General features: G+C 37.6%; 1 protein-coding gene across 2 annotated transcripts; it reads left to right on the forward strand.

The window, feature by feature from the left end:
* The first annotated feature begins 917 nt into the window (after positions 1-917).
* Positions 918-23448, forward strand: mef2b (myocyte enhancer factor 2b). 2 transcript variants are annotated; one of them, XM_036587388.1, is made up of 9 exons: positions 918-1021; positions 11271-11358; positions 13790-13993; positions 15708-15836; positions 17022-17211; positions 19426-19571; positions 21407-21503; positions 21668-21758; positions 22688-23441. In XM_036587388.1, the coding sequence occupies exons 2-9, from the start codon at positions 11305-11307 to the stop codon at positions 22995-22997; spliced, it is 1221 nt and encodes a 406-aa protein (XP_036443281.1). In that variant the 5' UTR covers positions 918-1021; positions 11271-11304; the 3' UTR covers positions 22998-23441. The 2 variants fall into 2 exon arrangements, with proteins under 2 accessions (XP_036443281.1, XP_036443282.1); XM_036587389.1 differs by lacking the exon at positions 918-1021 and adding an exon at positions 11037-11150 and having other exon boundaries at positions 22688-23448.
* The last annotated feature ends 1543 nt before the right edge of the window (positions 23449-24991 follow it).

Consider the following 24991-nt stretch of genomic DNA (forward strand, 5'->3'; position numbering starts at 1 on the left):
CCACCATAGAGCAGGTACTATTTGGGTGGTGGATCATTCTCAGCATTTGAGTGACACCAACGTGCTGCTGGAGTTTTTAAACACTGTGTCCACTCACTGTCCACTCTACTAGACACGTCTACCTTGTTTATGCACCTTGTCTAAGTAAAGTCAGAGACAGTAGCTCATCTGATGCAGCAGAGTTTGTGTTAATCATCCTCTAGTCTTTCACCAGTGGTCACAGGATGCTGCCCACAGGATGCTGTTGGCTGGATATTTTTGGTTGGTGGACTATTTTCAGTCCAGTAATGACACTGGGGTGTTTAAAAACTCCAGCAGCACTGCTGCGTCTGATCTCCTTGTACCAACACAACACAAGCTACTGCCACGTCAGTGTAACCGCAGTGCTGAGAATGATCCACCATACAAATAATACCTGCTCTGTGGTGGTCCTGAGGGGGTCCTGACCATTGAAGAAAAGGGTGAAAGGGGGCTAAAAAATGCAGAGAAACAGATGGTCTACAGTCTGTAATTGTAGAACTACAAAGTGCAGGCAGTTCTATTGAATCAAACTAAGGCCTACCCAGCATCTACATCCATTACCACCTGTGGATTGAATGTAAGACATGTTGGTTTAGGCTCAATTTTTAGTCGTGTGGTTCAGTATTTGATCGCCTGCTTCATGGTTTAAACCTCTTTTATGCCGTCTTAACACGACCTAGATAATAAGAATCGCCAAGCATTTTATAAATTACAGCTCTATGTCTTTAAAACGAGCTAAACAACTGCAGCGCCAGTGTAGCCTGGCGTCATTGATTGGGTGGAAGGGTGGAAGTGGGCCGCCAATGTGGAGCGAGCAGGCGGCAGAGTGGCGGGCTGTTTAGCCAATGGCACGACCGGTGGGCGGGGCTATGGTAATTTCTACATAAGCTGATGCTGCTGGATGAAGAGCTGGAGATGGAGTGAGAAGCGCGGCGATTATTAACGCACGAAGCTGAAGGAGGAGTTCAGAGAGTGACCTTTACTTATACTGCAGGATCAGGTGAGAGTTCACACTTTATCACCAGGATTTCACAGGTTAGCCTGAAAACGGGAGTAAAAGTTGCAGCTCGTTAAAAGTTACCGTCACCATCTCGTTGACGTGCTAAAGTTACTATGGCAACTGTGCGTTTTTCTTTTGACTCCGTGTGTAAGTTAATGTAAATGACCTGCACACATAATCTATAGTCTGTTCCTCAAAAGGACGCGGCTTAATCTGCATAAAACACTCAGACTTCGTTGGTATTGTTTTTGTGACGTCTTAGCTGGAACTAGTCTTAAAGGGGAATTCCACCGATTTTTAAACATTTCTCCATAATTCTGTGGTTAAGATGTGAACACAGTCATTGAGAGTGATTTGATATGAAATAATTAATCAGTATAGAAACTTATCAACAAAGGTTTTCTTTACAGTGGTGGTTGTAGGAACCAGAGGTCTCAGTGTCTACAATGCAAATATAACCATTTTATTTACTATCCAAAACCACCAGTGAAGCTGTCTTCTGATTTTCTATATGTAATGTTGATGATGTTAATGGTCAATTTGAAAAACTAAGTTTTCTTCGGGGGTTATTTTGCCTTAGAACATCCTTCATGTATCCCTCCGCCATGAACGGATTAAAATACATTTTAGACCAAATATTTGTCACACAACTACCGTAAAATCAGTGTCTCAGACATCAGGAAGTGTATTCATAATTATTTCGTATAATAACTTTCCGTGAGGGAGCTTTGAGAGGTGGATGCCTGGTTCCTGTCACCACCACCGTGAACAGTTCTGACTCGGTAAGTTTCTCTAGAACAGAGCATTTCACACCAAACCACTCTGAATGAACATTGACATGTTAACCATTTAATCGTACAGAAATTTTGAAAAATCGGTGGAGTTCCCCTTTAAGAGACTTTAAAGGCATTTATTTAACCATTAAATAAAGGGCAATTTTTCAAAACTTCAACATACCTAAATGGTGAAGATGTAAACAGAGGCATTCAGAGTGGTTTAATGTGAAATGCTTCATCCAAGAGAAACTTCTTTGTCAGAACTGTTCACCGTGGTGGTGATAGGAACCAGACGTCTGAAGAGTTTAATGCCTTGAAAAGCTCCAGCACAGAAATGTATTGAATGAAATGATATGAATACGCTGCCTGATGTTTGAGACATTATTTCAGAGTAGTGTAGAGATAAGCTTTCTAAAATGTATTTATTTATTTATTTATTTATTGATTGATTGATTGATTGATTGTGGCACAGAGGTCCTTTCATGGCATTCTAAGGTAAAATAGCCCCCCAAGTTTTCCACATTACATACAAAACTCAGAACTCACGTGTAGTTTCACTGGTGGTTTTGAGTGGTAAATAAAATGGCTATATTTGTGTTGTAGACATTGTGACCCCTGGTTCCTATCAGCACCACTGTAAAGAATCAGAGTTGGTAAGTTTCAGTGCAGTGAACCATTTCACATCAAACCACTCTGAATGACTCGGTTTACATCTCAACCACAGAAATCGAGAAAGAAATTTTGTCGTTGCTCCTTTAAGAAAAAGACATTAAGTTATTAAGGCTCAAAGGAATGGCTCACCCAAAAATGAAATTAACACATTTTTCCTCCTAAGTGTGGTCAGTCAGCCTAGAAATGTTTGCTTATTCAGTTTTGCACTGAAACTACAAGGCTAATGTAAGGAAAAGCACATTAGGATTTTCAGTGACTTAGACTTCCATTACGTTTTTAGCTACATTAGCCTTAGTGCAGGACTAAAGGTACAAACTTCATTCAGCAAAGATGTCCGGGCCAACTTTATCAAGTTAAGGGAGAAAATGTGTAAATTTGATTTTGTGGTGAACCGTGCCTTTCATGGCTTTGCCAGACGACATTCCAAACCTACCAGCTCGAGATTTGCCTTGCTGATAGTGTTCATGCTGATGCAAAGGCAACAGTTTATAACATTACTATTACCTGGAAGTACAGCATAATTTACATATAATAATATGTAATTAAACCTCTAAACTTTGTTGCAGATAAAAGTCAGTGGTGACCTGTAGGTCAGACCACTTAGGCGGTAAATATGCATGCCTGATTATCTTAAGGTAGGCCAAAAGTAATATGACAAAGTATTATATTTTTGTTAAGACTCCGCTTTTACTCATCTGTTCAGAGTTTTAGTGGGCGATCATAAATGTTACAACATGCAAGCAGCTTTGATGACAATTAAAGCAGTGTTCTATTGTTCACACGTTGTCTTTTGTGGTGCAACACTGGCTTACCAGGATGTAAAACTAGGGTAACCTTATTATCTAAATATCTACTGTAACATTTCCACTCACGCCTGATAGACCTGCAGTCACTTGCGCTGATATTTCTATTGTTAGCACTTATTATAGTACATGTTTATCACTTAGAAATAGAAATACCCAGTGCCCATATCGAGGTGCTGATATCACTTCTTCCTTTAGGCGCAGCTGCTTTAGTGCCTTTGTCTTTTTATCATTGTTCCATCTGCTGTAGAGAACAGATCTCAAAGAGATGCTGGAGAATTACCCTTGATGTGTAGAAATAAGTGTGTTGAGGAAATCTGTATGAGACGCACCAAGAATACGCATTATTAAAGCCATGTTAGCTATTATACTAGGTGTATAAGCTGTTTAGGGCAACAGTGCAGGCCTTGACCCCATGTACATTGACCCCAAAATGATGTAGTACTCCATGGTTCTTCATGAACGTCTTCAGGAACTTATTGTGTTATCGTGGAAACGCTCTGGCTCTTATACAGACTGTCTCAGAATTTCTCATGACTTTGCACAGGCCTTGTGGATGTGGATGTATGCCTTTCGTATGCAAATTGGAGCCTTTCTTGCTATTTTTGGCCTAGTTTAGTTTCTCATCTCACCCGTCTCGTCTCCAAGGAGCAGCCTTGAGGGTCCGACAGTTAATACCTGAAATTGGCTTCTGTGGTGAGTTGATTTCAAATCACAGAGGTAAACGAATTACCTGGATTAATATTTTCTGTGCTGTGTGCATTGCACCAGTGCTGTCTAAAATATTGCGCAAGTCAAACCAGTCATGTTCAACTATTAGCGCAAACTGTTTGAGACATATTCAAGAATATCTACACATCCGTGTGAAGCCAAACTTGTTGTCATCCTGACACTTTCTAAACTGTATTCTAGGTGAGTAACGATATTCGAGCGAAATTTCCATAATTTTAAATACTTCCTGATAATAGGAGCCCTGGAAATGATCCAAAATTACGTGGAAAAAAATCTTTCCCCATTAATATGAGTTCAGTTTGGCAAGTTTCTTCCCTCTCCTTCTGTAAAGTTACCTTTTTGGAGAGATGAGGTTTTGTTCCGACGGTGATGATATAGTTGCTGTAATTTTACTAAGGTTCTCGTAAGATTTGTGACCTTGCTTACTTTTTGAACTGCAGTGGCTTCGACTGTCCATGATGAAACTGTTTGTTGTTGGTGCGGAGGCACTGTTGGTCCTATGAGGGTCCCAGCAATTAGTCTGCTCTGGCCCATGTGGGAGAGAGTGGCGGAGAGCTGTGGCACCGTTGTGTCGTCTTTTCCACTGCCTGGCCTCATAGGAAGCTGAGCTGGTAAAGGCTGGAGCTGAGGGAAAGCAAAAACGCGCAATAGTTGCATGAGTGTACGATACCGTCTCCGAGCATGGTCTCAAACTCGTAAAACTGAAGGCTCTAAGAAGGGTTCTCTAGAGCAGTGCCATAGAAGAACCACAGTTTCACTGAAGAACCTTCCAGTGGATGATTCTTTAAAGAACCAATTTTTGTGAATTTGTGTGAATGAGATGTACTCTTTAAAGCGTAAAGAACCTCCTCGTACTGTAGGTTTTCACTAAGCAATAATAATGATTGAACGATTATAGTCTGCAGAATTGTAATTGTAATATTGGTCCAAATTCAGTACCCCGTGTGGGCGGTTTAGGGCCTTACCTTGTAGGTGGCGCGAGTATTATATTTACCATATAATTACTAACTGGACTAGCTTCTAATATTACTTTATAATGTATATTAATAATAAACTATGATTTGCAAATGTAAAACTCTTAATAGTCAGTGGTTCTCCACATTTGTTTAATTGGAAACCAAAAATATCAACCAAACTGCCGCGTTAGTTCCTGTCTTCTGGACAAGCTTGTCTATTTTACTCACTACCGACGTTCAGATCTAATGTACTGGAGTTACTTGGAGTTTTGTATTCCCAGCATTTTTTGGCCAAAAAATCTATGTTATAATCTTTCCGAGAGAATTTTAAAGTATATATATATATATAAGTTAATTTTAAAGCATATATATATCTCCATTTTTGTTTTGTCGTTTTTCAGTTTTTGACATAATTTGAAAATACCTGTTGCTCTTTACATTGTCTGTAAATCTGATGATGAATGGACCAAAAGAAATGGCCCAAAATTATTTGGAAAGAAGTCTGGTTCCATTGACTTACATTAGAAGTAAAGTATGTTTTTTCCTTCTCCTGTAAAGTTACCATTTTGGAGATACAAGGTTTTGTTCCGACAGCAGCGAGGTATATATATATATATATATATACAGTAATTAATGTTCTGTTTGTACAGGTTACGATTGAGTGCAGTCATTCTACTGTACACTTCTAAAATGTTTGTACAAATGGAATGAATGAAAAAGGCGAAGCAATAAAAAAATTACATGGCAGGAGAACAAGACGGAAAGAATGATCATTTACGTAATATCGGAACCTGTTTGATTTATGATGGTATTTGATGATATTATGTATCGGCTCAAAGCTAATTCACACATTTTTAATGAAGTTTAATTAGTCAGAACTGTAAATACAAAATGCAAATCATTGTTTCTGTTCCTGCTCTACGTTTTAACTTGAAGTGAAGCCTGACTGTCTCAGACAGCGTCAGAGATGTGGGGCATAATTATAATTTTAGCATCGCCGAATAGCTGTTCTACTCATGCCATTGAGAAAAGCTCTCATAATATTTCAGTAAATATTTTATTTCTTTATCCAAATAAAGATTTTGACTTTAGTAATTTGGTGCTCTTTAGCCTAAAGGAGGTTAATTAAAATTTAAGTTAATTAAGAGTTTAAGTTAATTTGAGTTAATTAAATTCCACCAATTTTTCCAAATTTCAGCATAGTCACTGAGGTGTAAACAAAGAGCACAAAGAGCTCAAAGAGTGGTTCAATATAAAAGCGTTCATTGTTAAGAAGCTTACCAGCACTGATTTCTTTTAAGTGGTGGTGATAGGAACTAGGGGTCACGGTGGGCCTCATTTGCTAATATCTTCCTAAGTTTTTCTTAAATTTGTTCTTGAGAAAAGTCCTAAGAAAAAGTCTACATCAGATTCATGATGTGTTCTTAAGCCAGTTATGTCTTGTGTTGTTGCCTGGTTTTGTGTGTAGAATTGTTCTCACCTTTGTGCTCTTAGTGTAGATTCTGAAAGCACTGGTGAATGTCAGAATCTTCGTAAGTGGGTTTTAAGAAGAAATTTCTTCTTGAGAACGGTTGATGAATGAGGCCCGAAGTCTACAATGCAAATATAGCCATTTTATTTACTATCCAATACCACCAGTCAACCTACACGTGCCATTTTTAATATGTAATGTTGATGATGAAAAAAGAAGCCAATTTTTCCTAGGAGATTATTTTGCCTTAAAACACCTTGCACACACCTCTCATCCATTAATGTATTTTAAAAATGTGTTTTAAGACAAAAACTTTCCCAAAACAATGGTGAAACAGTGTTTCAGGTGGTGCATTTGTGCTTTAAAACACTTCGGATGTCTGGTTCCTATCACCACCACTGTGAATAATTCTGACTCTGTAAGTTTTCACACCAGACCACTCTGAATGACTTTGCTTACATCTTATCCGTGTAATTATGTTGACATTTTAAAAAATTCGTGGAATTCTCCTTTAACGGTAATTAAAAAGAGCAACAAGCTCACAGATTTTCTCTGCTGAGAACATAAATTGATGGTTCCAATACAATATGGCATATATAATATTAACCTTATTGAATGTACTTATAGAAGAAGTTAATGGAATGCTTACACATCTAATTTATCACTGGCTGTGCAAGTTCTATCTGAAGTATATTATGCAAACCTACAATGGAACACTCTTAAAAATGATGGTTCTTCAAGGGTTCTTTAGTAAAGAAAATGTTTCTGTCTAAAGAGTTCTTTGCTTGGTTCTTCATATTGATGGAGATGGTTCTATATAGAGCCTTCTTTGAAAAGGGTTCTGTATAACACCCAAAAGGGTTCTTCTATTGATACAAGTTTGACATCGTAACAATAGCAGAACCCTTTTTCAAAAAGGTTCTATAGAGAACCATGTACAACACATTCTCCATCAATCTGAAGAACCATTGCACGATGCAAAGAACCCTTTAATCATGCATATAGCACCAAACGGTTCTTCTATTGTTACAATGTCAACCCTGTAACAATATAATATAACAATAAAATGCAATTCATGCAAAGGGTTCTTTGAGTGTTTTATATAGAAACATTTTCTTTACTAAACAACCCTTGAAGAACCATCTGAGAGTGCAAGTCTGCAAAACACGTCAAATGTACTCAAGTTTAATGTCACAAACGTACAGCTCCAATACTTTGAGGCAGGTTGTCATAAATGTATACATATTCATGTAATATGTTGTCTGTGCTTGATTCGATATGCAGCCTTGCTTATGGATTCAGCTTTGCGGCTTCGCTGGTGAGTAAGAGGAACCTTAGAGTTTAAACTTAGAGACAGACGTGAAGGTTTGCGATAGAGATCTCTTGATAAAGACCACTTCCCTGCATTTCTATTCATATCTGTACACAACAACTGTCCATGGCTGAGACCCAGTCACCTGTGAAGTTATAAGGTGCGAATGATGAAGCTTCACAAGTGGCTCGGAGCAGCGTCTTCTTTATAAGGAAAGAATGGCGCAAAATCTGGATTCCTCTGGATTCCTCATGCGTCTGGGTGCCAGGAGTGGGCGAGAGGGCAGCGGGCACTGCTGGGTCATGAGAACCTCGGCACCATATCCGCTCACCATTGGGTTAGAGGGTCTAAAAATAGGCGAGGTCAAACATGTCTAATATGAGAGGGGGGAAAAGGAGCGGTGGAGCTCCCTGAGGCTTTTGCATCATCAGTGGACACGCTGGGGACAGTGCCCTCCATGCAGAGAGAAACATGGCAACCAATACTTCACTTCATTTTAAGATGGGGCCGATGTGGAGATGTTGATGATGTGGTCTTATGATATTGAACTGAATATATAAGATGAGCTATTGTAACGTAACATAGTGTAAATTTAGATGTTTAAATAAGGACAGTATTGGCTCAGTGGTTACAGGTGAAATAGCAAGTAATCCTATATACTTTGTGACACATAGATAACACAATGCTAAAGCTACGAGAGGCCGTGTGTTACTGTGGTTTGTTCTTAAAACCTTGTGTAAGGTGGTTATTGCTTTTATAAATCAACGCTGACTTGTGAAACACCCCAGCTCATACTTAACTACACACACACACACACACACACACACACAGATTCACACAGACAATTGTCTTCTCTCCTCTCTTCTCTTCTTCTTTGTGTATTGATACTATCTCTTGGGTTCCTTTTGCTGGTGTGTGTGGGTGTTTTTGTGTAATGCTTTGATATCATTTCTGATATTTTGTTTTCACTTCTGTCTATGTATGGGTGGGATGGGGGATAGTAAATATCTAGAATTGAATAAATAAATACTGGTATATTATATATATATATATATATATATATATATATATATATATTATATATATATATATATATATATCCTGTAAGATATTGAATGGAGGTGTTTATAAGCAGGTACTTATACTCATTAAAATAAAGTTCGCCCCCAGAGATGGGGGGAGGGCTGGTGAGGACACAAGGCCTGGGATTAAAAAAAAATAAGTAAGTAAGTATGTCGGCACTTACAACAAGCAAATTAATTTATAATTAACAATAAATTGATACTTTTTCCACCAAAAATACAGTTCATAAAACTATTCATTATAATATTCGTTATAACTTCACCTTATGACTAGATCCACCTCAACGTTAATGCTAATTTCCACTAGTGTCTCTCTGTAGTTTGCTGTGTTGTGTTAGCATCAAGCTAACGGTGCCACAGATTTGTTTTCCCGCACTTTTGCTACAGTACTACTTAAGGCAGCTCTAACTAAACACACAGACACGAAGCGTGTATGATATTCAAGTAATATATTCTATTATATTGCGGTTTTGCAATGAATTGTTCGGTTAATACTTCAATTCAAAGCCTAACCGTGAATATTAATGGAGCAGCCGATTAGCCTGTTAGCGATCTTTTAGCTCCATTTTTAAGAAAACGTGTCGTCAGCCCTTCCGTTTAAATAAAATGGACCATGTGAGCAGCATAGCAGTCCATTAACAGGACATTGTTTTGGTGACTTGGCACTTTAATACAGAATTCAGTTGTTGTTGAGGTGGTCATAGCTGTGCTTTTGTCCAGTATTTCACAATGTCTTCTTACACAGCTCTGCCAATCAGATTTTAGAAGCAGGACTATCTGTTTTATGACATTTCAAAATGGGACAAACGTGGAGAAGGTAATAATATAGATTTTTTACACTGAATATTTTAGGGTTGCCATGGTTACTCAATTAAACTCAATTACTCACTTGTAAAATATTGTAAATAAAGGTTACTATTAAATGTTATGAATATTATTATTATTTACCTAATAAAAGTCAGTGATTAAAACGTACTGCCTTGATGAACAACAGTGACAACGACAGTGATTAGTTAGCATTGATAACATATTCTAAATTCTCATATTCTCCTGTTTTCTCTTACAGTTAGAAATCACTCTTAAAATGTTTTTTCAAGGGTTCTTTAGTTAATGACTTTACTTGAGTCATTGGTTACATTGTCAAAATTTTTCTGTATGATAAAAGACCAGTTGTATATGGACTTCTTTAAAGAATACTTTTAAAAATGGTTCTATATGCAGGCTTCTAAAAGGGTTCCACTATTGTTAAGAGTCGAAGAACCCCTTTTTAGTGCGATATAGCATCTGACAATGAGCACCCAGTGAGCAAACCCATTACCAGGCTTTTTTGGCCACAAAGTATGTATTCATTTTTGATTAAGACTTTATTATTTATCTTTTTCCAATAAAGTATTTTGGAATATTTGAAAGTTCATGGATAGTTTTATTATTGTTCAATTTGGTCTGTTTTTATTGTTTCGGTCTTAAAAATTCTGATTACTTGATTAATCATAAAAAAAATTTCTGTTACTTCTATAATCAGTAGTGACATCCCTAATGCTAAGTAATATGCCTTAGTATTAATAACTGAAGAATAAGGCTACATTTCAAAGTGTTAAAACATGAAAATGAAAATGGTATTGACATCGTCCTATGAGGAACTAGTGGTTCTAGCATAAATATAGAGGTCACTTTATATTTGGAGATATTAGCTCAGTGGCTGTGATCGGGAATACATCATTGTTTATTTGAATAAGTCGTCTAGATATGGATTCTCCTGAATGTATGGATAATCTACTAGACTGCATTCATACTATCAGAGATGGCATCTTCAGCTAAACACCATTTGATTATACAGTTGCCAATGCAAAGGACCTGATATGCTTTCTGTCACTCTAATCTGCCCCGCATCGTCCAAACTCATGTGTACCCTTGTACCCCTTCAGACCCACTGTTTGTGTACATTTCGCTCATGGGAGAGCAGGGGGTGGACAGGAACTTTACCCACACTGAGATGCTCTATTATTTTAACCATGGCTGCAGCCCTGCTTACTGTAGTCTACCTTTAAATGGAGATGGCGTATTTTTAACCCATGCCCAGTGGAACTGCTCACACTCACTCTGGGACAGCTCAGACTGTGGGGGCGTTTGCCTGCACTAACTTTAGCCCCCCACCGCCTCTCAGGGGTATAAATAAACACCCGTTCATGCTGGGCGGGGGGGCAGCGGGACTAATTGCATCACGACAAAACAGCATTTCCCATCAGATTTGTTGTGGCACTTCGTGTCATGTATCACACAAGAATTACTGCATGTTTAAGGATGGCTTGGCTGTGCAGAACAGAGGTTACATTGTATTTTTCAGCTCATATTATTGTTATTGTTTAACTGAAAAACAAAAAATATGCATGTTTTTTGGAACTATTATTGACTAAACTAGACCTCAACTTTTTTTTATTTCCACAGAGCGGTTTGCTAGAAGAGCTGAAGAGAGAACATCATGGGGCGAAAGAAAATACAGATCTCCCGTATTCTTGACCAGCGAAATCGCCAGGTACAGTTTGCTATTCAAACTACTCATTCCTGTTGTTTAACATGACCGATGCATGTGATTGGGAAGCCTGTTGTCAGAGAATCTACTGCTTTTCTTCCCCAAACATGGCAATGAACCGCCTACTTTGACAGGAAGGGGCCGTTTGGCTGCCATGCAAATAAACTAGTGACAGACCACTGTTTTATAGTGACGTTCAGGGGCAGGTGTGTGTTAAAACAGTGCTACAAAACAAACCTGTACACAACAAATTGGTGTGCGCTTCAGCAAATGTGTGAAAAAAGTGTAAAAGCTACTAAATTCTTCAAAAAACACTCTACAATAACTTTTAAACTTGTTATAGTCGTATGCAAAAAGTTGATTTTCTTGGTGAAAATAAGCACATTTTAGCATACAATTTTTATTTATTTGTGGAGTTTAACATATTATAAAAACACATGAAATACAAAATGTGTCATAACTTTTGCACGGGCCAAATTTTATGTCCCCCCTCACCCAAATATGTTAAACTCAGTAAATAAAAAGTATTTGTGCATTAAAATGTGTGGACATTTGTACTCAGTAGAGGCTATGTTAACTTATTTTCACTTAGAAGATCGACTAAACATGGAATTTGACCACAGGTGTCCAAACTTTTGCATACGACTGCATGCCGCAGTTCAGCAACTATATCACGCTCTGAAAGGCTCAGTCATAACTCACAGAGCTGTTTGCAAAAATGCATTTCCCATCGGACTAATACATCTACTGCATGGAATTGTGTACACAAGGATGTGCAAATAGCCAGTCCGAGTGGAACTAACAAAATCCCGGTAGTTGAGCCCAGCCTAGCATGCCAAAGCTACAACAGACTCATAGACGGAGCGTCTGAGGCTGAGGCTGATGGCTGGGTAAATCATAGTGAAGACAGCAACCTGCCGTTTTCCACTCTCACTAAGTATACAGCTAACTGGATACCTATGCTCCAACCAAAAAAAACATTCTTTTGAAATAATTGTTGCCAGCTTGGGCCAGTTAAACAGAACATTGACAAAAAGCCCATTCAATATAATGAGGATCTGTAGTTGTGCTTGTTTGACTTGCTTCATGATGCTGAGTTTCAGGTTTAAAATGCTACGCTAATTAAAACTAAGCAGGTTGGACATGACAAAATTTTAAAAAACCTGGTTTGTTTGTGTAACTTGTCACATTTTCAAAATAAGTATTATTTGAAATGTTATCATACACTGTATGACGGTTTTTAATGTGATATAATTTCTATATAGATTTTTGCCAACGTATTTGAAAGAACACATGTAGGCAGAGCTTGGATTGGTCAGTTATGTTTCTGAGGACCCCCAATCACTGACAGAGCTCAAATTAGGCAAAAACAGCATTCGCATTGATTTTAGGGCTATTGTTGACAACTGTGGTCCTTGAAACCCACTATACTGCACATTGTTTTACGTTTTCCCTGCTCTGACACATTCAGCTATTTTGAATCCGATGTATCTGAAACTACAGAGTTTCGGGTCCACAGAGCTGGATTTGAGAAGGGCTCCTCCACGTTTGAGCAACATTACTATGAGCGTCATCATTCAGTGGAATTATTAGACTCCTGATCCACAGCTAGATTCTGATTCAAGATCATCTTAAACGTTCTGAAGAAGCGTTCAGACTCACACTGCAGTTTTGCGATATTCTTTGTGCTCTAACACTTGAGGATATCCATCTTTAGATTCATTGACTAGCTTGAAGCGTCTTCAAGTTTCACAACACTCTTAAAAATAAAGGTGCCAAAAGAGGTTATTTGGAGTGATGCAATAGAGGAACCACCTTTAGTGCCCTTAGAACTCAATGAGTGATTCTTGCAAAGAATTTTTTTTTTGTAAATGAGATGTATGAGGGAGTTAAATGTGTGTAAGTGATGGTTTTTAAAATGTAAAGAACCCCCACATAATGTAAACGTAGGCCTCATTTGTTTCATTTCCAGTCAAAACAGTCATTTTAACTATTTGACATGTCCACTATTTGCCTTTATTTCAGCTTCCATTCTTTTCAGAAGACTCATTTTCAGTTTTTTCCAAGAAATCGGCAGGGATATTTTTCCACACTTCCAAAGTTCAGTCTTAGATGTTGGTTGCATTTTCTGTTTCTCACAATCCAAATAATCCCAGTTATACCTGTGGATCTTTTCAGATCTGAATCAAGTGTGGAGCTTGATTTTCTCCTGTTTATCTGATGCAGACAGTTTTGGTCTACCAGGTCTTGCACAGTTGTTAGGAGCCTCATTTGTCCAAACCAAAAATAATTTAGGAAGCTTTGTTTTATAAGTTATTTTATAAGTTAGGTTTTACTAACAGTGAAAAGAGTTACAGCAGTGAGTAGCTGAGTGTGTTTTCGCCTCCTGAATCCTCTTGTGGGGCCCCTCTGACGGCTGCTGTGGTTTCTCCAGGTGACGTTCACCAAGCGCAAGTTCGGCCTGATGAAAAAAGCCTATGAGCTGAGTGTGCTGTGCGACTGCGAGATCGCCCTCATCATCTTCAACAGCACCAACCGTCTGTTCCAGTACGCCAGCACCGACATGGACAAAGTTCTGCTCAAGTACACCGAGTACAGCGAGCCGCACGAGAGCCGCACCAACACCGACATACTGGAGGTACACACCTTCCCCTTCTGAGTCCATTTATACTGGATCTGCTGGACCTGTATGCTCAGCTAAGAGAGGTTCCTGTGTAGTATAGCACAGAGTTTGATTATGATAGATAGAACAATAATGAAAGTCTTTATAAAGGTTTACTTTATTTCATTTCTAGATGATAGAATTGTTAGTGCCACCTGCAAGTTACACTGTAAATTATGGTTTGTCAGTTTAACCAAAAAAATACTTTATGTGGTAATAAGCAGTTTATGTGGTTTTATTCAGCTCAAATAAATACTTTGAGTAAAATAATGGACAAAAGAAAAATTTGACATCAGTTCAAGATTTTACTTTAGTTCAAACCTCATAAACACTTTTAAATGAACTTCTGTTCCACTTTTTACAGCGTAGGCCATCGTTATTCATTGTTATCAATTAGAAAGTGACCAATTATTATGAATACTTCTTAAATAGATAACAAGTATACAAATATATATATATATATATATATATATATATATATATATATATATATACATTTTTGACATAATTGGCCTGTTGTCCTTTACATTGTGTGTAAATTTCATGATGAATGGAGGAAAAAAAAATGGCTCAAAATTACTTGGACAAAAACTCAAACATCCCAAAAAAGTTATGACGTATTAAAATGATGAAGAAATATTCAAAATTCTGCACTGTTTTAGGTCACTATTCAAATTTAAGCAAATTGGAAAAAATAGAACATGTTAAAGCTTTTTTATAAGGTTTTTAGTCTTATTCCTTGCATTGAAGCTCATGTTCAGACTCTCAGGTAGGTTTTATCTTCCGATCAAAGGCTTTTGCACAGACTTGCAGAATGTATATCAAAGATTTCAAAGATTCTACATTTACTCAAATTGTCATGTTGATAATATAATTTGTAGTATTCAAGGGGAACTCCACCAATTTTTCAAAATGTCTGCATTATTAAATGGTTAACATGTCAACAATGTCATTCAGAGTGGTTTGGTGTGAAATGCTCCGTTCTAGAGAAACTGACCGAGTCAGAATTGTTCACAGTGATGGCGATGGGAACCAGACGTCCACCTCTAAAAGCTCCCTCACAGGAAGTTAATGGTTTTGAATACACCACCTGATGTCTGAGACATTGTTTTACGGTAGTTTTGTAAAAAAAGTTTTGACCTAAAATATATTTTAAACAATTTATTTTATTCCATTTATGGTGGAGGGATGCATGGAGGGTGTTATAAGGCAAAATAGTCGCAAAAGAAAGCTTATTTTTCTTTTTATTATTATTAATCCAATCATTAAATTATTATTTAACGATTGGATTAATTACTATTTTCCAATCATTAAAATTACATATAGAAACTCGGAAGACAGCTGCACTGGTGGTTTTGAATAGTAAATAAAATGGCTATATTTGATCATAATCATCAGGACCCCTAGTTCCGCCACCACTGTTAAGAAATCTTTATACATGTAAATGAATGTTTTTGTTTTGTATTTTAAGAGCAGGTTCTATTATTAATTGCCAACTAATCATTGCAGGTTCATCTGATATTTTTTTTTTCATTTTTTTATTAGTTTATTGTTATTTTTTACTAATCAAGTTTAATAGAGCAACCATAACAACCGTAGTAGTTTATCTTTATTTATTTCTGTCTCTCTCTCTCTCACTCTCTTGCTCTGTCTGCCTGCTTGTCTGTCTGTTGTTCGCTGGTGACCGTAGACCTTGCGTAGGAAAGGGCTGGGCCTGGAAGGAGCTGAAATCGATCATGAGGACGGCATGCAGGCGGGAGCAGAGAAGTGTCTGATGAACGAGGGCATGGACCTCTCCATCGCTCGACAGCGTTACTACGTCAGTATGAGCAAAATAAGTCCTTAGCTTTCTGATAGACAGTTCATCAGTGCATTAATTAATGATCACTTCTTAGGACTGACTGTATTAAATGATGTGTCACTTTTCTTACAGCACTTCTCCATTTGATCTATTTAATTCAGCTTCTTTAAATGGCAATCCTTGTTACAGACTCCACGTCACAGTATTTGAATTGCTGGAATACAATAATGCACCTGTATAAATCTGAATCATTCATTAGTCAGAATTGTTTATTATGTTGTCACATGCACTGACAAAAAGTGAAGCACATGATTTGAACATCGTTTGTATTTTCATCTTTCAGCATCATTTGAATGCAACAGGTTCCCTTTGCATTGTGTTAAACCTTCATGATGAATGAACCAACAGAAATGCTCCAAAATTGCTTACCTACCTATTTGCTTGAACTAGACACCTGGCATCCTTTCTTTGCTGCAAGTTCATTAAAACTTATGCTCAGTTTCTGAGCTGCTGAGCTGACATTAAGTGTTTATACTGGTTGAACTGCAGCTGAAATGCAGCTAGTGGTCATATGACAGGTGTGGAATTGCGTAGAGTTATGTAGAACTGAAGTCTAACCGCTGTCCCATATATTATTGTTGGTGTAGGACAGTCAGAGGGCACATTACTTTGCAGTGCATGCTGGGGACTGTAGTGCAGCGCATTGTGAAACAGGCTAATATTAATAGAAAATTAAAATACTTTTGCGGGCCGGATAGGATTGGCCTGTGGGCCTTGTGTTTGACACATGGGCTTTAGATAAACTTACATTAAGGATAAAGAATGTTTTGACCTCTGCTGTAAAGTTACCATTTTAAAAATACTTATTTGTTTGTTTGTTTGTTTGTTTTTTTTCCAACAGCCACAAAATGTTAAATCAATACAAGAATCAAGTGTTCACAATAAAAAATAAATGAAATAAAATATATATATATGCTAAAAATGTGCAGCATTGTACAATAAGCGTAAGCATACAGTTAGTTATGAGCTTAGTTTTTTTTTCATTGAAAATGAATTTTTAGGCTTGGTAAATGTACATAATGTAGTCACTGAGCAGAAACGCTGCAGATGAGAGGGGAAGGACACTTGAGGGTGAGAGACAAGGTCTCTGGAGCTTGGCAGAGAATATAAAGGAGTGTTTCTCTGGCTGATGTTCCTCTACAGGCTCCGTCTCTCCTTCCCTCTGAGGCTCAGCTGCTGATGGGCGTCGGGTGTGAGAACGGTTACCCGAGCGCCTCAAACCCCAGCCTGACCCCAAACCGCCCTCCGTCCTTCAAACCGCTCAGCTCCAGACCTGGCTCTACCGGCCCCGCCGGCCACAACACGCACACTGCACTCATGGGCCCGCATGCAGGTACTGTGTGAACCTTTAATAACCTTTTAACAAAAGCTGAATTTGGATGGAAATTTAGAGGAGAAGGAAAATTCCAACTTTAATGTACATTAATGTAGCAAGATTTTACCTTAATTTACAGTAATTTGGACAGTTTTTATTGGCTCATCATGTACTGTTCAAACAGTGTAAAGAGCAGGGTTTGCAAACTGTGTGATAAATGAAAAATCGATATGTTTTGATAAGTTTCAAGTTTCAGTTCAATATTTCACATTATTTGCATATATTTATTTAATAGTATAGTTTTATATTTGTTATTGCACTGCATTGTTGCTGGAGCTCTGCATCTAAGAAATTTGTTACAACTTCACATCTGTCTGTCTATATATCTATCTGCCTATCTGACTATCTGCCTGTCTGTCTGTCTATGTTTCTGTCTGTCTAAAAGTAAATGTTAGTAGGTTAAAGCATATTCTCTATGTTTATATGCCTATTATCAGTATGCCTATACTTAGTAGATACTCTAAATGCCTGTGGCCAGTTTATGTGTCACAGGTTTAAACTGCCTATTAACTGCAGTATATTCTATTGAAATATAATCATATTTAGTCATTGTATATCATTAACTTTATGTTTATTCTGTTATTTGTATATATATTCTGTTTCTGTTGATCTATGGCCAAAAGTTTGTGGACACCCCTCATAATATTGAGTGCAGGTGTTTCAGCCACACCCATTCCTAACGGGTGCATAAAATCAAGCACATAGCCATGCAATCTCCATAGACAAACAAAGGCAGAAGAATGGGTCGTACTGAAGAACTTTAAACTTGGCACTGTCAAAGGATGCTACCTTTGCCACAAGTCAGTTTTTTGAAATTTCTGCCCTGCTAGATCTGCCTCAGGCAACTGTAAGTGCTATTATTGTCAAACGGAAGAGTCTAGGAGCAACAACAGCTCAGCCACGAAGCAGTAGACCATGCAAACTCATAGAGCGCTGAAGCGCATAGCATGGAAAAATCGCCAATCGCCTATTCTCCATTGCATCACTCACTACAGAGTTTCAAACTGCCTCTAGAAGCAACACCAGCACATTAACTGTGTGTAAGGGGCTTCTTGAAATTGGTTTTCATGACTGAGCAGCTGCACACAAACCTAAGATCGCTATGTGCATTGCCAAGCGTCGGCTGGAGTGATGTAAAGCATGCCGCCGCTGGACTTTGGAGCAGTGGAAACGTGTTTTCTGACAGTCTGATGGTCTGGTTTTGGCAAATGGCAGGAGAACGCAGCCTACCAGGAAGCATAGTGCAAACAGTAAAGGCCGTATTAATGCATTAGCTCATATAGATGTGATGGCCAGATGTCCACAAACTTTTGGCCATATAATGTATCTGTCACATGAATGTTAAATGCATATGCAGAAACTATAAATTCCAGCATGTTGTGGATTTATCTTTTCTATGTTATGGTCTTCTGAGCATTACGAAAGTCTGTGGAACTGTTACTAATGTAGACAAGCGTATATAAACTCGGTATAATGATGGTGGGGCATCTGGACTCATTCCAAGCGTAACATACAGTATTTTAATAGTTTAAATACAGGAAGTTCTACTATATGAAACAGCAGGCCTATACATGCCCTCCTACACACTCTCACACACTTTCACACTCTCTCTCTCACACACACACACACACACATACACACACACATACAGTCACACAAAACACATGTGAAACAGTAGCTGAAGGCTGAAGGCAGGCTGTGGTTTCTATGCAGAAGAGTGCACCTGCTGGACATCTTAAAGCAGCCTCCACATCAACCCCTCCGCTGCTATTAGTAGTAATGTACAGGAATCCAGCCAACCAAACATGTGCTCAGGTCTTGGTTCTCAGCGCTAGCTCAGGTACTATGTTTGGAATGTGGCGAGCGCCACCTTTGACACCACTTTGATCTCTGAAATGCAGACAAGTTTGCAGAGTTTTGACAAAATTTTTAAATGAAACTAGAATTTTGACAAGTCAGTGCGGGTGACATTACTGTGGGTGCAATTGACGCTTGCCGGCACCACTTCACAGATGTCGTGCGTAGATACTGAGCAAAAGGTCAGCTGGGTGAAAAATACTTCTCCTTTCAGAGAGCGAGTGTGTGAGATTGAGATGGAGGGGGATAAGAGTGAAAAAGAGAATTTAACCCACATCTTGTTTTCACTTCCCATATGTCTGCGTGCGGGTGAAGGCATTGGCTACCCGATGTTCTCCCACGGCAACCTGAGCAGAGCTCTGGAGATGAAGACTCCACCCCCGCTGGGCCTGGCCAGCGACGGCCGGCGTGTGGAGACACACCCGGGTCTGACCGGAGCCCGCAGCAATCTGAGCAATGCTGTGAGAAATTCTACCAAAGTACTTATTCACATCAGAAATATGGAGTGTTCACTTTTTTGATGTGGTACCTTTGTGATGCTGTCATTCACACATTCATCACTGCTGTAATCAATTCTCTTTTAATTTTAAATTAAATGTACAAAGAGTAGCTAAAAGGAGTAGCTTAAGTACCACCAGCTAAAGTACCAGTAGCTAAAGCCACCGCTAAAGTAGCTAACGTTGCTAACTAATGAGAGCTAAAGTACCTATAGCATTTAACAAAGTAAATATAAAAGGAGTAGCTAAAGTAGCTAACAAATTAAGTGTAAAAAGAGTAGCTAAAGTAGCTAACAAAGATAACTAATTCGAATTTAAGAGGCTAAAGTAGTTAAAGTAACTAACAAATTGAATATCAAAGGAGCCGTTAAAGGGTTTAACATTGTTAACTAAATAGAACTTGAGCCACCACTAAAGTATCTAACAAATTAAATATAAGGGAGTAACTAAAGTATCTAACAAATTAAATATAAGGGAGTAACTAAAGTATCTAACAAATTAAGTGTAAACAGAGTAGCTAAAGTAGGTAACAGATGACTAATTAGAATTTTAGGAGCTAAAGTAGTTAAAGTAGCTAACAAATTGAATATAAAAGAATCTGCTAAAAGAGTAGCTAAAGTAGATAACAAAGATAACTAATTAGAATACAAGAGGCTAAAGTAGTTGAAGCAGCTAACAAACTGGATATAAAAGGAGCTGCTAAAGGGTTTAACGTTGTTAACTAAATCGAACTTAAGTAACTGTAGTAGCTAACAAGTTAAATATAAAAGGAGTAGTTAAAGTAACTAACAAATTAAGTATTACAAGAGTAGCTAAAGTAGCCAACAAAGGAAGTATAAAAAGAGTAGCTAAAGTAGCTAAGCAGGTAAGTAATTAGAATTTAAGAAGCTAAAGTAGTTTAAGTAGCTAAAAAATTGAATATAAAAGGAGCCGCTAAAGTATTTAACATTGTTAGTTAAGTATAACTTAAGGTGTAGTAGCTAACAAATTAAGTGTAATAAGAGTAGCTAACATAGATGACTAATTAGAATTTAAGGAGCTAAAGTAGTTAAAGTAGCTAACAAGTTGAATATAAAATGAGCCGCTTAAGTATCTAATTGGAACTTAAGTAGCTAAAGTAACGAACAAATTAAGTGTAAAAAGAGTTGCTAAAATAGCGAACATAGATAAGGAGTAGCTAACAAATTAAAATGAGTAGCTAAAGTGTCTGGTGTTATTTAAGTAGCTAAAGTAACTACAGTTGCTTACAAATTAAATGATGAAAGACTAGCTAAAGTATATAACGTGGTTAACTAATTAGAATTTAAGTAGCTATGGTAGCTCACAAATTAAATTTAAAAAAGGTGTAACTAAAAGCACATTAAAACCTATGTAGAATTATGGGAATATGTGAAACGTCTTTTTAATAGATCATTTGTAGGTTATAACAGCTCCTGTCTGAAGAATTCTGAACATCAGAAATATCATTGTTTTTTTTTACAGCATAAGCATTGTTGTAAGGGCTACAGTAACAGCTGAGCCTTAAACCTAAACATGTTGTTTTTTAGGTCTTAATAGACATTTTAAGAAGTAGCTGCTCTTAGGTCTCCTTTTAGTCCTATATAATGATTTTAAGCATTGAGGCCTGGTTAGATTAGTAATGTTAGAATTAATTGCTTTAGCCTTAACAGTGTTATACTGTACAGTGTACACTATTAGTATAACAGTACATAGAGTAACACTATATGTACTGTTCATCGTATCACTGTTGGCTTCACGAACTTCTACAGTACAATGTGTTTTTATTTGTGTGTAATCAGAGAGCGCTGTATCAGAGTATAAATCCTGGAGGCCACATGGTGGCCATGGGGAAGGCCGGCTTGCTTGGACACAACCTAGGGAATTATGGGGCCTCAGGTAAATGCGCAACTCTGTTCAAATTGCCTTTCACTTTTTCTGTATTCTGCTGAACGTCTGAACCTTAAAACCTCTCATAACTGTATGACTTGCATATTATTTTCATAACTGTTACTTAATAATTCATACTAGGTACTGAAATCATCCACTTGATCTGTTTCCAGATTACTGCCACCCGGGGTACACAATGGGTTTTCAGCGCGGCTCAGTAAACACCTGGCAACCTCACAGCCACCAGGAGCCGCAACAATCAGGGTGAGAGTGTGACGTTCACTGTTGTTCTTTCTGCACTAAAATCATTGACATACGCAGCAGGTCAGAATATGTGACTGTAGCAGAGCAAAGCTGTGCTGACCAATTGGCCACTGTTTTATTTAAAGGGAAATTCCACCACTTTTCAAAATTCTGCATAATTCAGTCATAGAGATGTAAACAAAGTCATTGAGAGTAATTCATTATGGTGTGATGTAACTTATAAACTTTAGGGGTGGTGATAGGAACCAGGGGTCATGACATTTATAGTATATAGCGAATATATTTTATTTTCTATCCAAAATGACCAGTAAAACTTTATTAATATTGTTTAATGATTAAATAAAAATATACATAATATATAATAATTATTTACTTACTTCTTGCAATAGAGCATTTTCACTGGAAAAAAGTTGATTAGTCTTCCAGGAGTGCAAACATTTAATCTCACAATAACTCGATTTGGTTACGATTCTTTAATCAATTCAATGCAACGATTGAGGAAACTATTCAGTCTAAAATTTCACCATGATTTAACATTTTTGGCATGTTTCATAATTATTTTTAAAAATACACTGAATACATGAATGTGGCTGGAGGTACTATTTACACAATCTTTGAATTGCACAATAGGAATAAATACAGTATGTTTTTGGAGTATGTCTATGTTTCAAAATAGCATAAGGACTTTATTTTTGCCTTAAAATTAGCACATAGTACTACCAAACCAACACAGTCAGTAAGGTCATTTTTGCACATGCTCAGTCTGCACATACATCTTTGATTAGATTAGTAGTGTTAGAATTAATTGCATTACCAATAAGCATGTTATACTGCACAGTGTAAATACTGTATGTACCCTCAGTCTTATCACTGTTAAGGATATGTTGTATTGATTGTTTACTTATTTGTTTATTTGTCTCTGTGTGCAGGATGTCGTCAGGCGCTGGCTGCTCTTATCCCTCCCATAGCTCCTCCCCCTCCTCCCCACCTCACTCCTCTCTCAACCTGAGCATCAAATCAGAGCGGCACTCTCCCGAACACATCCGCTCCCCAGCCACGCCCCCCAGCCATCAGATACCACAGCACTCACCAATGGGGGACCGTGATGCCCCTCCGGAACCGTATACGGCTATGGACAGGGAGGACTTTCAGAAAGGGAGCTACACGGCCCAGCCCAGAACAGCCCACGGCTCTGTGGAGGAGAAGCAGCTGGACATGAGTGATGAGTGGCAGAGATAACTGACGGCCCTGAATCCCTATTCACACAGCTCTGCATACACTAGCCCAAAGTGGACCCGAAATTCAGCTACTTTCAGTCACAGTACCTCTTAAAGTAACAGCCAAAATCACTTCAGAATGTTCTTCTTACTCCCAATATAGTCCATCAGCCAAGACAAGACATTATAGTTAATGAAAACTTACTGACCTGTTAGCATCGTGCAAACTGAATTTTAAATATACTTGCTTATGAGGTTTCTGAGACGGTTTCATATACTCAAGAGCACGTCACATAGCTGCCCATATGGGAAAAATATATAGATTTATTATATGTTTTATATATAGATACATAGATATATTTTAAATGCATGTCAAATACATTGCAGTCCATGCTGTAATGCATTCCAAACACTAGAATGTATTTCAGAATATATTGCCATATTAACCAAATATATTTTAAAATACATTTATTTTAAAATGTTTGGGGAAAGTATTACACATAGAAATATATATATATATATATACATATAAATAAGCAAATTAACCTTTAATATGGCAAAAGCAAGTGTTGTAGGTATTGATACACTGTGAACATACAGTTATGATTTGATATTTATTTGAAATACATTTTGTGCGAGTGTCTTACTGCATATCATTGCTGTTGAAACAAAACCTCGCATCTCCATTTTGGTCATTTTTCAGTTTTTTTTACATAATTTGAAAGTACCTGTTGCTTTTTTATGATGAATGAACCAAAAGAAACGGCCCAAAATTACTTGGAAAAAAATCTGGTTCCACTGACTTACATTAAAAATAAAGTAGGTTTTTTGCTTTTACTGTACAGTTACCATTTTAGAGATACAAGGTTTTCTTCCGACAGCAGCGATATGTACATGGCTAATGCAAATTTCAATGCAAAACATAGAAGTCAGTACCATTCATTCAGTTCATGTATATTTAGTTATATCTGTAACCTTTGTTAAAAATATAATAACGAATACAAATATGCATTTTAAAATTATATGTAATGAGTACATTTTTGGCCATTTTCATACATTGTAAAAACATATTTGATAAACACATTTGGAATATATTTTTTCCACATGGGTAAAAACATCCCTACAGCCTCCTTCAAGCCAGAATTTGTATATTTATGTCCATTTTATTGATGACTGTATGTCATACAGTGTCAGAAACCATTTAAACAAGTCTTCGTGAGATTGCTTAACAACTCAACATGCTTTGAGACAAGTGGCGATGTGGATCGCACGACGCTAACATATGGGCATAAACTCCGCACAACTTAGGCTTATAGCTCCAGTTTAGAGATAAAGAACTAAACCTTAGACACCAAACACGCCTTGATTGACTGACTGCATTTGGAGTAAGAGTGAAGACTGTGTAAAATAGATTCTTGGCCAAATCATCCCTTTAAGAGGGCTGAAGACCCACGAACACACAGCATTGTAAACAGTGTCTCTCAGTTTATCAGGTTATGTTGAACCGATTGTTACTCGCTCGCTTGAAATTTAAACGCATGTTAAACAACATAACAGTGTTTCCCTTTTCCACTCGGAAAGGCTTTCCTTCTGTAGCTTATGGCTTATAGCACTTCTTTCTTCAACCCTTTAAAGCTGAATGTCCTAAACATCACATTTCAGGCTGAAAGTCACCACTTACAGACCCCCACACTGAATTCCACGCCCTGGCTGGTGGCGTAGTTTCAGCAATCCCTGACTGGGGCTGTAAATAATCTCGGAAGCTAAATATGATTTGTCTTGCAATATTCTCTCAGGGACTTCTCTCAGCTTTTTAACCTGCAGCTTTAAATGGCAAATGCACTATTTCCATTGATAGGAATAGGATGATGGTTGATGTATAAAGCAACGTGTTAATGATTGATTTGATTTTTGTTTTGGATTGTTGTGTAGTTTATACCTTATTTGATGCTCAAAGAAAATGAAATGTACAGAGGTTTATGTCGGAATCAGTTGATTTCTGGGGCAGCGTGACTG

This window comes from Colossoma macropomum, unplaced genomic scaffold (assembly GCF_904425465.1).
Source record: "Colossoma macropomum unplaced genomic scaffold, Colossoma_macropomum, whole genome shotgun sequence".
In the NCBI taxonomy this organism is placed as follows: Eukaryota; Metazoa; Chordata; class Actinopteri; order Characiformes; family Serrasalmidae; genus Colossoma; species Colossoma macropomum.

What these genes read in the sequence shown, in the direction of transcription:
- mef2b (XM_036587388.1), top strand. Translation starts at nt 11,305, where the DNA reads ATGGGGCGAAAGAAAATACAGATCTCCCGTATTCTTGACCAGCGAAAT. An exon ending in TTGACCAGCGAAATCGCCAG is followed by an intron (nt 11,359 to 13,789) that starts GTACAGTTTGCT and finishes TGGTTTCTCCAG; the next exon opens with GTGACGTTCACCAAGCGCAA. An exon ending in AGGGAATTATGGGGCCTCAG is followed by an intron (nt 21,504 to 21,667) that starts GTAAATGCGCAA and finishes ATCTGTTTCCAG; the next exon opens with ATTACTGCCACCCGGGGTAC.